General features: G+C 54.9%; 2 protein-coding genes across 4 annotated transcripts in view; one reads left to right on the top strand and one right to left on the bottom strand.

The window, feature by feature from the left end:
* Positions 1 to 2,321: 2,321 nt before the first annotated feature.
* Positions 2,322 to 5,125, bottom strand: TNNC1 (troponin C1, slow skeletal and cardiac type). The gene is made up of 6 exons (XM_028124441.2): positions 5,102 to 5,125; positions 3,559 to 3,589; positions 3,192 to 3,338; positions 2,809 to 2,923; positions 2,439 to 2,575; positions 2,322 to 2,353 (listed from the first exon to the last, which is right to left on the bottom strand). The coding sequence occupies exons 1-6, from the start codon at positions 5,123 to 5,125 to the stop codon at positions 2,322 to 2,324; spliced, it is 486 nt and encodes a 161-aa protein (XP_027980242.1).
* A 1,751-nt stretch (positions 5,126 to 6,876) lies between these two features.
* NISCH (nischarin) overlaps positions 6,877 to 13,858 on the top strand; it is a 32,801-nt gene continuing 25,819 nt past the window's right edge. For all 3 annotated transcript variants that reach the window (XR_015769307.1, XM_028124365.2, XM_028124366.2), the window contains exons 1-3: positions 6,877 to 7,053; positions 9,215 to 9,298; positions 9,889 to 10,071. Coding sequence is in view for 2 of the 3 variants with exons in the window: in XM_028124365.2 (XP_027980166.1) it covers positions 6,958 to 7,053; positions 9,215 to 9,298; positions 9,889 to 10,071 (363 nt within the window). In the remaining variant the exon portion in view is untranslated. The remainder of the gene's footprint in view (positions 7,054 to 9,214; positions 9,299 to 9,888; positions 10,072 to 13,858) is intronic.

Here is a 13,858-nt window from a genome sequence, read left to right as displayed (position 1 = left end):
TTCATCCTCCAACTCACTACTGATAAGGATGTGACCTTCGGCGTCTCCATTCAGAACACCCCTTCCCGTGGACACCCCGTTCTGCACTCAGTATCCCCATTGCCATTCAGCCCCATTCTCCTTGCCCAGCTTGGATCCAGGCCCTTAAAACGTCCCCCAGAGACCCATAGCCGCTCACCTTCTGCAGCCTCGCCCCTGCATCTCGCATCACCCTTTGCCAGCCTCCCTGGGTTTTTCCCCCAGCATTCCCTGCCCCACCTCCTTAAACGAGCTTCCCTGGACTCCATGTCGCCCTGCAGCTCCAGCACATTTCCCGTGGAGCTGCACAGGACTGTCTGTGCCCACCAGCTCCCCTTCACATCATCTCACTCCTCACTCCTTTGGTCCTCTCCCGTCGGGCTCCAAGGAAACCCTCATGTCCAGGTGACCAAGGCCTCAGGGGCCTCCAGGTCCCTAACCCCAGAGCCACCAGCAGCCTTCGATGTCCCCATCCTTCCCCCCTGGCTCCCAGGGCCCCTCACTCAGCCAGGGTCTCTCCCATCCCCCTGGCCACTCCTCCTGTCCCGGACTACCCACAAGGGCTGGCTGGTGTCCAGTCCTGGCCACCTCTGTCTATCTCCCTCTTCCCCGGGGGCCTCATCTGGAACTGGGGCTGGGAAAGCCCTTCTTACTCTGAGGACCTGGGACTTTACAGCGCTTTCTCTGCACCTTCACTTAGCTCCGGCCCTGCCTTGACATCTCTGCCACCCCATCCCAGAGGCATCACAACTTTGACATGGACGAAGGATTTGCCATCTCTTCTGTGATTGTCCCACCACAAACGCACTTCCTCCGGGATCCCGGACCACTCTTGCCTCGTGGCCACCGTGTCTCCATAATCCCCATTCCAGCACCACACTGGTTTCCTCACTCCACTCAGCACCCTCTTGTCTTCCTGAGCCGATGGTCAATTTTACGAAATTAGGGATGGGGCCTTCCTCTGAAGGGTTCCAGCATCTGGCCCTCATGCCAGGCACAGGGTACGGATGCGACTAGGGAAGGTGCACCCATGATGGCCCCGCCTCCTCTCCCAGGCTGTCGTCACTCCTCCGGGTAACGTGTAGGTCCTTGAGTTCTCCAGCTCCCAAGGGCAGGCCTGAAGGGACCCCTCTGCTCTCCCCGAGGCCTCTCCAGGGGCCGGACAGCTCCCACACTCTGGCCTGCCCTGGAGTCATCTCCAGAATTCCAAGACTGTCTCCGGAATGCTGGGCCTGTCTGGGGAACGCTGAGGCTGGGGCACAGGTGGAGAGGCCTTGGAATGGCTGGGCGGAGCAGGGAGCCCAGCTGCTGGCATTCTGCCGGAGCCTGCACAGCGCGGTGGATGTCGCTCCTGTGAGCGCCACTGCTGACACCTCCAGGTCCTTGCCGCCCCCCCCCCCAAGGCCAGCGCCACCGTTGTGGCCGTGGCTCTGGCCCCCACTAAGCTGAGAGCCACCAAGCCTCACACTTCCATTCCATCAGGGAGGGAAAGTGGGCTGTTGGAGCCTCCGAGGTTCAGGGCAGGGGGTGCATCAGACCGAGCCCTGGGCTGGGAGCCACGTGGCTCTGTTTTCTGCCAGACTCACTGGATGATCTTGACAGGTCCCTGCACCTCTCCGGGCCCTAGGGTCCTCAGCTGGCAAACGGGTGAATGGAGGGAGAGCAGACGGTGTGTCCCTCAGTCCCAGGAAGTCGGTGTTACCAGCATGAAATGCAAGCAAGTGGGCCCCCGGAGCACCTCGCTTCTCTGCAACCAGAGCTGAGAAGGAGCTGGGCTGCCATGCCAAGGGGCCTCCAGGGCCTAGCAGGGTGCTCTGCTCTCTCCAAGCACAGGACCTCTCAGCTACCAATTGGCAATCAAAGCCATAGCCCCCAGGAGCCTGTTCAATGTGGATTCCTGGGCCACCACCAAGTCCAGATGCTGAATCTCTGGAGACAGGGCCCGGGCATCAGCAGTCATAGAAAGAAGCCCGTGGGCTATGGAATGTGGTAATCTCTAGCCTAATCCAAGCCCTCTGGCAGAAGATGGTGTACGGGGATGGGTAGAGCACAGGCTCAGGGATAAGGCAGGAAGTGGTCATCAGAGCATCCACAGCCTGACCCCCCCGGGGCATGAAAGCCAGACACCAGGCCTACAGGGAGCAGGGCTTTATTCGAATTCCCTAGGATAGGGCTGGGGGAGGCAGTCAGGGAGGGCCCACGATCGAGGACACATCCAAGCTCCCATCCTGGGGACCCCGGCCCCTGGCCCCCACCATGGAGTTGGAAGGTGGCACAGGCAGCTCTGGGTGAGGGTTGGTGTCTTACTCCACCCCCTTCATGAACTCCAGGAACTCTGTGGAGAGAGGAGAGGCCTAGGTCAGAGAAGGGGTCTGGCCAGGGTGTGGGCAGCAGGGATCTAGCACAGCGCCCTCCCTCACCATCATAGTCAATGCGGCCATCGTTGTTCTTGTCACCATCCTTCATGAGCTCCTCAATGTCGTCTTCCGTGATGGTCTCACCCGTAGCCTGAAGCATCACCTTCAGCTCATCCAGGTCTATGTAGCCATCAGCATTTCTGTGCAGGGGTGGGGGGTGAAGGGGACCTTAGAGCTCATGGTGTGGGCCAGAGGAAGGGAAGAAGCAGCCCCACCCATGACCCCAGGAGGCAAGGCAAGGACGCTGGGAGGTGGGCCACCCCATTCTCCCATTGCACAGAATGGGAGCCTGAGGCCTTGAGGTCACAAGACTGTCCCCCCTTTCCCCACCTCTGCTAGGGTCAGGGTCAGAGATCCAGGGTTATGCACTCACTTGTCAAACATGCGAAAGAGGTCCGACAGCTCCTCCTCAGACTTTCCTTTGCTGTCATCCTTCATGCACCGAACCATCATGACCAGAAACTCATCAAAGTCTACTGTGCCGCTGCCTGCAAGGTAAGTGACACGGCCATTAGTGAGGGATGGTTAGAATGCTCTTGACGCTAAACCCCGGTGCTGTCCTTGCACGCATCGTCGTAGCAACCCCGTGAGATGAGTGTGGTCGTTATGCCCATTTCATAGATGACATGACTGAGGCTCAGAGAGGCTAACGGGTTCCTTCGAGGGCACAGAGTAATAAGTGGCAGAGCCGGGACTTGGGTCCCAAGCAAGCTGAGGGTGAGGCGGGTCTGGGGCCTGGGGGGCCCGGGGGCTCACCGTCCTCATCCACCTCGTCAATCATCTCCTGTAGCTCCTCAGGTGTGGGGTTCTGGCCCAGCATCCTCATCACCTTGCCCAGCTCCTTGGTGCTGATGCAGCCGTCCTCGGCACCCAGCACGAAGATGTCAAAGGCTGCCTTGAATTCTGTGTCCAAACGTGGGGGTGGGGGGTAAGGGGTTGGGGGAGTTACAGAGTGGCCAGGGCTCGGAAGCCAGGACCCCAGAAGGCCGGACCTCTGAGGCTGTCAACTGCCCATTTCCCTCCAAGACCTCTGAGGTCACAGTAAGAGGGACCCCAGCCTCTGGGGTCCTTATGCTCTTCCAGCCCGACACTGCTGTACCCCCACGTGTGTTGGGGCACTCACCATTTTTCTGCTCTTCTGTCAGCTGTTCTACCTAGAGAGAAAAGGAGGTCTCAGGACTCAGATTCAGGACTTAGCTGCTATTAAGGAAATCAACCCATTCCACAGACAGGGAAACTGAAGCCAGGAAGAGGCAGGCCATTCCCAGGTCACAGTCCTCCCTCCCTGCCCCCCAAAGCCCTGAGGTGACCCCGCTGGCCTCACTGAGGCTGGGCTTAGGGCCAGGGTGGCAGGTGGGTGCCCCCTCCAGGGCCAAGGTGACCCTGAGTAACAATAGTCAGTGACCACTCAATGCCCTTTTGGCCCCCCTGCTGAAATCCAAGCTGGGTGGCCCGAGGGACAGCTGTCCCTCAGGTTGGGACAATAAAACCAGTGTGGGGATGGGCAAAGCCACCCACTGTAACCTGACCGGGGTGGCCACTGGGCTATTTTTAACGGGGGGCAAAGTTAAACCTGGTGATTGTTCTGGGGACTCTGGCATGCAGGGAGGTGGGGCAGCGTTATCTGGCCCCCTGGCCTGCTGGTGCCTCAGGAGCCAAAATTAGTCCCCAGCCCCACCAGGCCTTGTATGGGCACGGGGTGGAGGGCTGCCCCCCCCCCCAGCTCCATGGACGGGATAGGCAGGGGCGGCCCCAGAGCCAGCTGTAGCTCTTGCCTGCCCAGGAGTGGGGCTGTACTCCCAGGGCTGAGGGAGGGGTTCCCTTGGGGACAGCTGTCTGGGCCGAATGTCCTCACCTCTGGGGCAGGGGGAGGTCAGCAACACCCCCCACTCTGGGGAGGGACTACTATCTGAAGTCCCTCAGTGACCCCAGGATGCTGCAGGGACTTGGGGTGACCACTCTCCAGCCCTCACCCCCGGCTAGACCACTGAGCCCTGAGCCTGCCAGGCCTGATGGGGGCTGCGGCCCTGGTTCTCTATTCCTTTCCCCCTGTCTCTCCCCCATGCCCAGTGCTTCCCTGCCTACCTCAAACTTCTAAGCCCCTTCTCCAGCTCAGGATCCTGGCTCTCCAGCCCCCTCCTCGAACCCCTGTCCCACCCTCCACAGCGTCTTCAGCCATCCAAGGAGCTGGAGGTAGGTGGGGGATTATAAGTGTGAGAAGCAGAATGTGAGGGGCAGGAAAGGGGAGTGGGGACAAGGAGACAGCAACAGAGACTCAGAGGGACGGCTGGGAGGGACAAAGAGATGGAAAGAGACTGAGAAAGGCCAAGACCCAGAGACCACGGACACGAGCGAAGGGAGGTGTGGTTGGAAGACAGTGACACAGACTACAGACACTTGGAGACGGGGGCAGACATGATGCTAAAAGCGGAGACCTCCTCCACCCACCTGAAAGCTCCTCTCCAGCCCCTGAACCCCTCACTCCTTTCACACCCTGGAACTGGAATGCCAGATCCACCGTCCCCTCGAAAGCCTGGGCTGAAAGTTGCATGGGCCCTCTCCTGGGTCCCCACCACCTTCGTGGGGTGACCTCGTCCCCCAACGTGAGTTGAGTGAGCCCCCAGTTGGGCCCACCCACCCCAGCCCTGCCCAGCCCAGTCCCTCACCGCAGCCTTGTAGATGTCATCCATGCTGGCGGCTCACAGGGCAGGCTGCTGGGGTTGCCAGCCGGCCCTGGGCTTAAATAGCCCTGCCCCACCGCATTCCGGGCCGGCCCAGCCCACCCCTGCGTGCAGTATCCTCCACCCCCTCCCCCAGCCCTGGTGATCTCAGGCTGGCCTGAGTCCCTGTGTCCTCTGCCCAGCGCAGGGAGCAGATGAACGGCTGCAAGGACCACGTCTTTTTCCCTCCGTCCTCTACGGCTCCCAGGGGACTCTCTGAAAAAGTTTCTCGAATGAATGAAAACATGAGCCAAGGACAGGACAGGTGCTTCGAAGTAGCGGGCCCCAGGCCAGGCCCCTACACACAGCAGCTCATCTCCAGTCAGGGAGGTGGGCAATATTATCCCCAATTTTCAGCTGAGGAAACTGAGGCTCCTGGAGGGCTGATGACTTCCTCAGGGTATGGCTGACTTGGCAGCCCCTGCCTTAAGCTAAACCTGTTGGAGGCGGTGGGGGGTTGGCCAGTGCTGGCCAGCTGTATGCAAGGAGAGGCCCTGCCAAAGGAAGCCTCGAATGCCAAGTTCAGAGTATGGTGCTGTGCAACCGTTGGAGAAGTAAGTCATTGACCCACCTTAGTACAGAGGGGTGTGGAGCCCATTCAGCCAGGGTTGTCAGAGCATCCATGCCCAAGACCTCTCACCTCCCCAGGGAGAGCAGTACTAGCTCTGGGCTTGGGTGAGCTGCATTTAGTCATTCAGTAAACACCTACAGATGCCCGATCTGTGCTAGACCCTTCCCCTCCACCTCGGTTACCATCTCCGTCTTCTGGGTCAGGGTCTTCTCCCGGATTAGGGCTCCATCTCTGTGTCTGTGCTACCCCATTCCAGCACTGTAGTTTCTGGGTCCAGGTCCAGCCTGTCGCCCCCACCTTCTGAGCTCTGGTAGGACACCATTGTAGGGTCTTGCACTCAATGACCAGCACATATCCCTTCCTTCCACCCACATGCAGAGTCCTCTCTTGATAACCACACCAGCTCCCTGCCTCGAGTGCCGCGTTGCATGGATGAACCTCATACAATAGAGGAGGTCTTCAAATCTCGGAAAGGTTAAGAACTGGCGCAGAGTTACTCTGTCCAGCTCGAGCTCTAAGCACAGCTCATACCTTTTTTTTTTTATTTTAAAGATGTTATTTATTTGTTTGACAGAGACAACGAGAGAGGGAACACAGGCAGGAGGAGGAGGAGCGGGAGAGGGAGAAGCAGGCTTCTCGCCGAGCAGGGAGCCCGATGCGGGGCTCGATCCCAGGACCTGGAATCATGACCTGAGCCGAAGGCAGACGCTTAATGACTAAGCCACCCAGGAGCCCCCAGATCATATCTTCTCCTTCAATCCTCTCGTGCCCTACAGGGAATGAGCCCGAGAGCCAGGCGGGGCGCGATTACTGCCTCTTTCTGGAAAGGGAAAAACAGAGGCCAGATGGTGCAGTGACTTGCTTCGGGTACCCCGGGAGGTGCGAGGTCTTCCGTCCTCCCTTCCCGGGCACCGAGTGGCAATGCCCAGAGCTACCCCCGCCCGGTGCCTCAGTTTCTCCTGGGCTGCAGGAAACGCCGCAAGGCTCGCCTACAAATTACGCGAGCGCTCCGGCCTCTGCGGCCTGCGCACGCGCGCTGTTGGCGGCTGCTGTCAATTACGCACGGGGGGCGGGGCGAGCGCGAGAGGAGGCGGCGGGGCCAAGATGGCTGCGCGGCGCGCGGCGGGGGCGGGGGGCGGTGGGGGCCAGGGGGCGGTGGGACGCTGACCCCGCCCCTTGCTGCTGCCAGTCTGCGCCCGGCGGTGGCGGCTGCAGCAACGGAGCCCGGAACATGGCGGCGGTGGCGCGCAGCTTCGGGTCCGAGCGAGAGGCCGAGCCGGTCAAGGAGGCGCGCGTCGTGGGCTCTGAGCTCGTGGACACGTATACGGTGTGCAGGGGGCGCGGGCGCCAGAACTGGGGGTGGCGGCTTGGAACCCGGAGTCCCAAGTCGAGGGGGGCTGGGGGGGACCTGGGCCCCGCCACCGGGGAGGAGGAGGTAGCGGGGGCCTCGGTTTCGAGGAGGGGAATCTGGGGAAGGCGTATGGGTTTCGCAGGTCCGGGAACAGGGTCCTGGGGTGGGTCTCAGGGAGGGAGCTTGGGGAAGGGGTACGCTCTCAGAAATGAGGGCTAGGGTTGGGGAGGATCTGGGGATAAAGGGGTCTGCGGAAGACGGGAGTCTAGATGAGGTGGAGGCCCTTCTAGATCCCCTAGGCCTGCAGGGGCGCCAGCCTGGGAGGACGTGACAGAGGGTCCGGGAGGGGAGGGGTCTCTGATGGATGGAATCGGGGAAAGGTTCGGGGTCCTGCAGGTCATGAAGAAAAGGGAGCGGGGCCTTGATCTGGGGGGTGGGGGTTGGGGTCGCAGTTGAGATTTGCTTTAAAAATGAGGGGTGATCTGGAGCCCCAAGGCCTTGGGAGTCAGAGACCAGAATGGGGGAGGAGTGGAACCATGACGCGGGGGAATTGAGGTCGTCACTCTGTGCTGAAAGTATAAGACCCGGGAACCTCAGGGGTCTTCATGGCTTTGGGCGGAGGGAGCCTGTTGGGGCAGCAAGCCACCCACACACTTCAAGGCCTTGGGGGAGGTGGAGAACTGAAAAGAGGGGTGGAGTTCCAGACTGTGATGGAGTTGGGAGGCTTTTCTGGAGCTGGATGGGGTTAGTCGCCAGGCTTGTGGGCCTGGTAGGCAGCCAGGCAGGGACTGGCCTTGGGGTGGGGGCGTATTGAGCATCTCCCAGCCTCCTGTTCTTTGTTCCCTGAGGATGGGGAGTTGGGGGGGGGTTTGGCCCTGCCTTCACCCCACCCCCTTGGCCCTCATCCTAACCCTCCTCCTGAGGGTCATTTCTCTGGCTCTTTTTCCTTTCCTGGGCGGCAGGAGGGGGAGGGAAGCTGCCAGGCTGGAAAGAGGGGCTGGGGGCGGATCCTGGAGCAACAGGCCAGCCCTGAAGAAATGGCTGCTCTTCTCTGGAGGCTTCAGCTGATTTGATGATTCCTCCTCCCCCTTCCCTACATGCTGCAGAGAGGGGCGGGACACTGGGACTGGGAGGGGGGGAGGCTTTCCATGTGAGGGTAGAGGTCTCCGAGCTGATGGCTGGCAAGCCATTGCCCATTGCCCATTGCCCATAAGCAGCATTCAGCTAGGACGTCAGCTCCAAAAAGCTCTCCCTATTCGCGCGGCTGAGCCCCTTCTGCATGGGTATAGGGGAAGTGGTGATCCAGGCTCACCCCACGATTTGTCTCCGGGTGTGCTGATTATTATTATATTTTAACACACTTTTTGTTGAACGTTTGCTGCATGTCAGACCTTGTACAAAGCATTTTGCTTGAATTACTTTATTCAGTTACTAAACCTATCAGATTTTAAGATGGAGAAACTGAGGCTCAGAAAATTTAGGCTCTCAATCACTTACATAGGCCAGCCCGGAAATGGCAGAACCAGTTATTGAACTCAGGTCTTCCTTGACTCCAAGGCTCATTCCCTTACCTGCTAAGCCATATTGCCTTTTGCTAGTCTTGATTGTTCATCACTTCCCTTCCCCCCACCCTCCCATTGGCTTCTTAGTGCTTTGACGCCTGGCTCAGCAGCAGAAATCCTAGCCAGGAACCAGCTGAAAGCGTTGGGAAGGGACTTGATTCTAGGATATAGTCAGGGCACCTGGAAAAATATACAGCAGAGAAGCTAGTCCTGCCAGACTCCACCCTGTTCTGCCGCTCTTGGTGGGGGTGGCCTTGCGTGCAGCTCAGGTTAGAGGCTGGAAGTAAAAAACGAAAGAGGTGGCTTGATAAGATGGTCACCTTTTTTGTTCCTCACTGTTAGGTAGACCCACGGATTGATCCCATGTGCCTGCCAGCTGGTGCTAGGGCCAGGGAGGACGCTGCGAGAGGGTCCTGCTGCTTGGCAAGGGTCAGATGCAGAGTCTAGCGGGCAAGGGTAGCCTAACTTTGGCCCCGGGGGCTGGGGTGGTCTGGGTGGCCTGTGGCTATTGCTCAGGGGAGGACGGGGCTTTCCTTTTGGCTGGCCGGGCGAGGACTGTCGGTTTGCCCTCGTAGGTTTACATCATCCAGGTCGCTGTCGGCAGCCACGAATGGACCGTCAAGCACCGTTACAGTGATTTCTATGAGCTCCACGAAAAGGTAACTCTTGAGAACCGGGAATCTGTGTCCCAGGGCTTGGGGGCTTTTAGGCCACATTTCCATTGTGCCGCACATTGAAGTGAGGGCAGAACCAGCTCCGTGCCTATAATGGTCAGTGTCCTGGGGGAGGGAGCGGGTTTTAACTTATCCCCCCCTGACTAGAGCGACTCCAGAACCTTGACTTTAATGTCTGGCTGTGATTCCATTTCTTTCTTTGATTTTGGAGAGAGCCACCTTTCTCTGGGTCATTTGCAACATGAGTGTTTTAAAGACAGGCCACCGCCCTGATTGGTTTTCATTCGGCTTTGGAAAAAATGGTGGTTTTTAGGGGCCTGGAGGTATTTTCTGTCTCTACAGGCTCCACATGGAGCTCCTTGTCTGCAATCAAGGTCCTGGTATTTCTAATACTAATTGAATCTGATGAGGCCAAATTCCAGATGCACTGGTTGCATTGCTTATTCTGATACCACTGCCAGAAGGCAAGGTTGTGGGAGTTGTGGCAAGCGCCTGTCCACACGCTGCGTGCCTCGATCCTGCAACATCACAGACCCTCTGGGGCTGTGGTTGACCATGCTTCTATTTTCTTACAGCTGGTTGCAGAAAGGAAAATTGACAAAAACCTGCTTCCGCCTAAAAAGATCATTGGGAAAAACTCAAGAAGCTTGGTGGAGAAGAGGGAGAAAGATCTGGAGGTCTACCTGCAGACGCTCCTGGCTGCCTTCCCCGGCGTGGCCCCCAGCGTGCTGGCCCACTTCTTACATTTTCATCTCTACGTAAGTTCCTCTCCAGGTCTCCCCTGCCAGCCCTCAACCACCAGGCTCGAGGCAGCAAACCAGCATGAGCCTCTGCTTTCGGGGGAAGTGGGCCGGAGTTGGACCCTGAGGTTAGAAGATGGAGGAACATCACCCTGCTGTGGATGGGGTGTGGGCAGAAGCCCGTTTATTGACATATTTGCTCTAAATTAGACTGTGGCCACAGAGAGGCTTTCCTTTACCACGTGGCATTTTGTATAGTGAAAACAGCCTGTGGGTGTTCAGGCTAGTTTTCCGAATGGATGGGGGTAGAGCGGAAACAGCTGACACCTGGGATAGAGGATGGTTTCGCTGTTGGTTCAGCTCGAGATGAAGGAATCAGCCTGTGTTGGCAGAATATGGCCATGGGAGGGCATCTTCAGGGTCCGAGGTGCCGAGAGTCAGTAGATAGACTCCACCGGGAGTGTGTGTCCCGGAGCGGCTCTGGATGGAGGAACAACATTTATGGGCTGCTGGTGACAGGATGAGTTGTTACACCTCACAGAGGGAAGTTTGGCTGTGTGAAACTCAGATATTGAAAACAACTCACAGTTCCACTTCTGAGAATTTATTCTAGGGGGAAAGCAATCAGGTAAGCATCAGCAGGACGTAGGTACATTCCAGGGTAGTAGCGAAATACCGAAGACAATCAAAAGTCCAATAAGAGGGGTGCCTGGGTGGCGCATTTGGTTGGGCGACCCACTCTTGGTTTCAGCTCAGGTTGGTGATCTCGGGGTTGTGGGATCAAGCCCCTCATCAGGCTCTGCGCTCAGCGGGGTATCTGCTTGGGATTCTCCCTCCCCATCTGCTCCTCCCCTTTCTCGAGTGTGCACTTTCTCTCTCTCTCTTTCTCTCAAATAAAAAATGTTTTGAAAAAGTCCAATAGGTGTTTTTCAAAAAAATCAAGGGGTACAACCCTGTAATCGGATATTCTGCTAGAAAATGATGGTGCAGCTGTGGATTTGTTGACATAGGAAAATAAGTATGTTACTATATGAAATGAGCATGCCATAAAATGGTGTGTAGAATGGTCCCCTTTTTATGAAAAGAAATTTATGTGACTGTATTTGCCTAGGAAAATTCTGAAAGATCCTACACCGCAGTACTAGGAGTAATCTCTGGGTGATAGATTTTCGGATAATTGACATTTAATTGTTTTCCTTTTATGTGTTGAAGATATGAAAGAATCTCCTCCATTTTTAGGCTTACCCTTTGGGAAGGGACCTGTGGGTTGTGGTCTTAAGGGCTCAAATATGTTTACAACACAACTTTCTCGAAGTGTTTTCAGAGTAAGACGACCGAACCTTTTTTGGAGTGCTAGATAGAGCCTGGAAATTTGGTGATGACGCTAGCATTGGGTCACTAAGCTTGGAGGGGCTGTGGAAAATGGGTGGCATTTATGGATGGGCTCTTATCTATCTATCGATCTAAATGCTTTGGATTTTATTCAGCATATACTAGCAACTATGTAGTTATCAGTTTCCTATTGTAGACATTTTTTTATGTTGTCTTTCCTTATGTAAGGAAAAATTTCCATTACTTACGCGAGTGTTTCAGATAAACTTTACCGGTTAGTATTTTAGGAAGTGCTGTTCTTTAAGAAAGCTTTTATTAGCCATTTAAGGATAAAACTTGATAAGCAGCCCTTTGAAAGTATAATTCGTTGCTGAAGACCTAGGTCTTTGAGCAGCAGGTTTGTCCAGCTCCGAGCATGGAAAGGCCTGGACTGCTCTTTTGAGATAGGTTTGCCTGAGGTGGGCCTGGGCCGGCCCACACCTGAGGCTCTGTTTTGAGGCATGCTTTACTGCTTGGAACAGTTTGGACATACTGAAATACTGTTATCAGAAGGGCCCCTGGGTTACATAAATGCAAGGATTTTTAAAAACTGACCCATCATGAAATTAAATCATGGTTTCTCAGCTGTGGCACTGTTGACAGTTAGGGCTGGGTCGTTGTCATGAGGACTGTCCCATGCGCTGTTTATCAGCATCTATGGCCTCTACCGGCTAGGTGCTAATAGCCACCCCAGGTTGGGACAACGAGAACGGCCTCCTTGCCAGATATCCCCCTAGGGGCAAAACCTCACCTGATTGGAGAACCACTAGATCTTCAAGTGAATTTGAATAAACAGGGCCTAAAAGATCCCTCATGGGCGCCTGGGTGGCTCAGTTGGTTAAGCAACTGCCTTCGGCTCAGGTCATGATCCTGGAGTCCCGGGATCGAGTCCCGCATCGGGCTCCCCGCTCAGCGGGGAGTCTGCTTCTCCCTCGGACCCTCTCCCCTCTCATGCTCTCTCTCTATCTCATTCTCTCTCTCAAATAAATAAATAAAATCTTTAAAAAAAAAAAAAGATCCCTCAGCCTTTTCTGCAGGCTGGGAGTTCTTAGGGAGTATTTCTTCTAGCCTTTGTGCCATCAGTGTTCTCTCTGAAATTATTTCCAACATGTTCCACTTCTTGTGGGGCTGACATTGGACAGGGTGGACTCAGGGAACCCTAGTTGTCTGGAGTGTGGGGTTTTTTTTCTTTATTAAAATATAGTTTACATATCATAAAACTCACTTTTTTAAATAAGTAGATTGCATGTCCTTTTTTAAAATACTTTATTTATTTATTTGTCAGAGAGAGAGCACACAAGCGGGGAGGGGCAGAGGGAGAAGCACACTCCCTGCTGAGCAAGGAGCCTGACGCAGGACTCATCCCAGGACCCTGGGATCATGACCTGAGCCAAAGGTAGACACTTAACTGACTAAGCCATCCCGGGCGTCCCAATCCCAAAATTCACTCTTTTAAAATACACAATTCCTGGGGCACCTGGGTGGCTCAGTCTGTTAAGTGACTCTTGATTTCAGCTCAGGTCATGATCTTAGGGTCCTGAGATCCAGTTCATTGGGGACTCTGCTTCTCTCTTTCTCCCTCTCTCTATGCTCCTTGCCCCACTTGTGCGAGCACACTGATGTGCACGCTCTCTCTCAAATAAATCTAAAAAACAAAAAAATTGAAAGTATACAATTCCCTGATTTTAGTATGTTCACAGAGTTGTGCAGATATTACCAATAATTCCAGAACATTCATCACTATGAAGAGAAGCCTTGTACCCATCAGCAATCACTAATGTACTTTCTGTCCCCATGGATTTGCCTATTCTGGACATTTCATATAAATGGAATCATACAAATGTGGCCTTTGTGATGGGCTTCTTTCACTTAGTATGATGCTTTCAAGGTCCATTTGTATTGTACTTTGGTCCTTTCTGCCTGAGTCATATTCTGCTGATTAGATATACGACATTATCCATCAGTTGACAGACGCTTGGGTTGTTGCCATGTTTTGGCTAGTAAGCATATTGCTGCCGTGGACATTCATATATAAGGATTTGTGTGGACATAGGATTTCTTTTCTGTTGGGTATACATAAAGAGTGGCATTGCTGGGTCTTACGGTAACTTTAGCTTTTTGAGGAACTGCCAAAATTTTTCCATAGTGGCAGCACCATTTTACATTCCCATCAGTAGTGTGCAGGTTCTCTCCCCACATCCTTGTCAAACTTGTTTCTGTCCACTTTTTTGATAACCATCCTAGTGGCTGTGAAGTGGAATCTCATGGTGCTTTTGATTTGCATTTCCCTAATGAGGTTGAGCCTCTTCTCACGTGCTTATTGGTCATTTGCATATCTTCATTGGAGATGTGTATTCAGATATCCTCGGCACTTTAAAAAATTAGGTTACTTGTGTTTTTATGGTTGAGTTGTAGGAGTTTTTTCATATATAAA

Source organism: Eumetopias jubatus, unplaced genomic scaffold, assembly GCF_037043125.1.
Source record: "Eumetopias jubatus isolate StellerSeaLion01/CBP00866 unplaced genomic scaffold, mEumJub1_p1.0 scaffold_1, whole genome shotgun sequence".
Lineage (NCBI taxonomy): Eukaryota > Metazoa > Chordata > Mammalia > Carnivora > Otariidae > Eumetopias > Eumetopias jubatus.
The sequence above is the reverse complement of the archived record's forward strand: the minus strand, read 5'-3'. Positions and strand labels throughout refer to the sequence as shown.

Coding starts and splice junctions, on each gene's coding strand:
- TNNC1 (XM_028124441.2), bottom strand. CDS start 5,125: ATGGATGACATCTACAAGGCTGCG. Junction 3,590..5,101: donor ATGACATCTACAAGGCTGCG/GTGAGGGACTGG, acceptor TTTTCTCTCTAG/GTAGAACAGCTGACAGAAGA. Junction 2,354..2,438: donor TGGCCGCATTGACTATGATG/GTGAGGGAGGGC, acceptor CTCTCTCCACAG/AGTTCCTGGAGTTCATGAAG.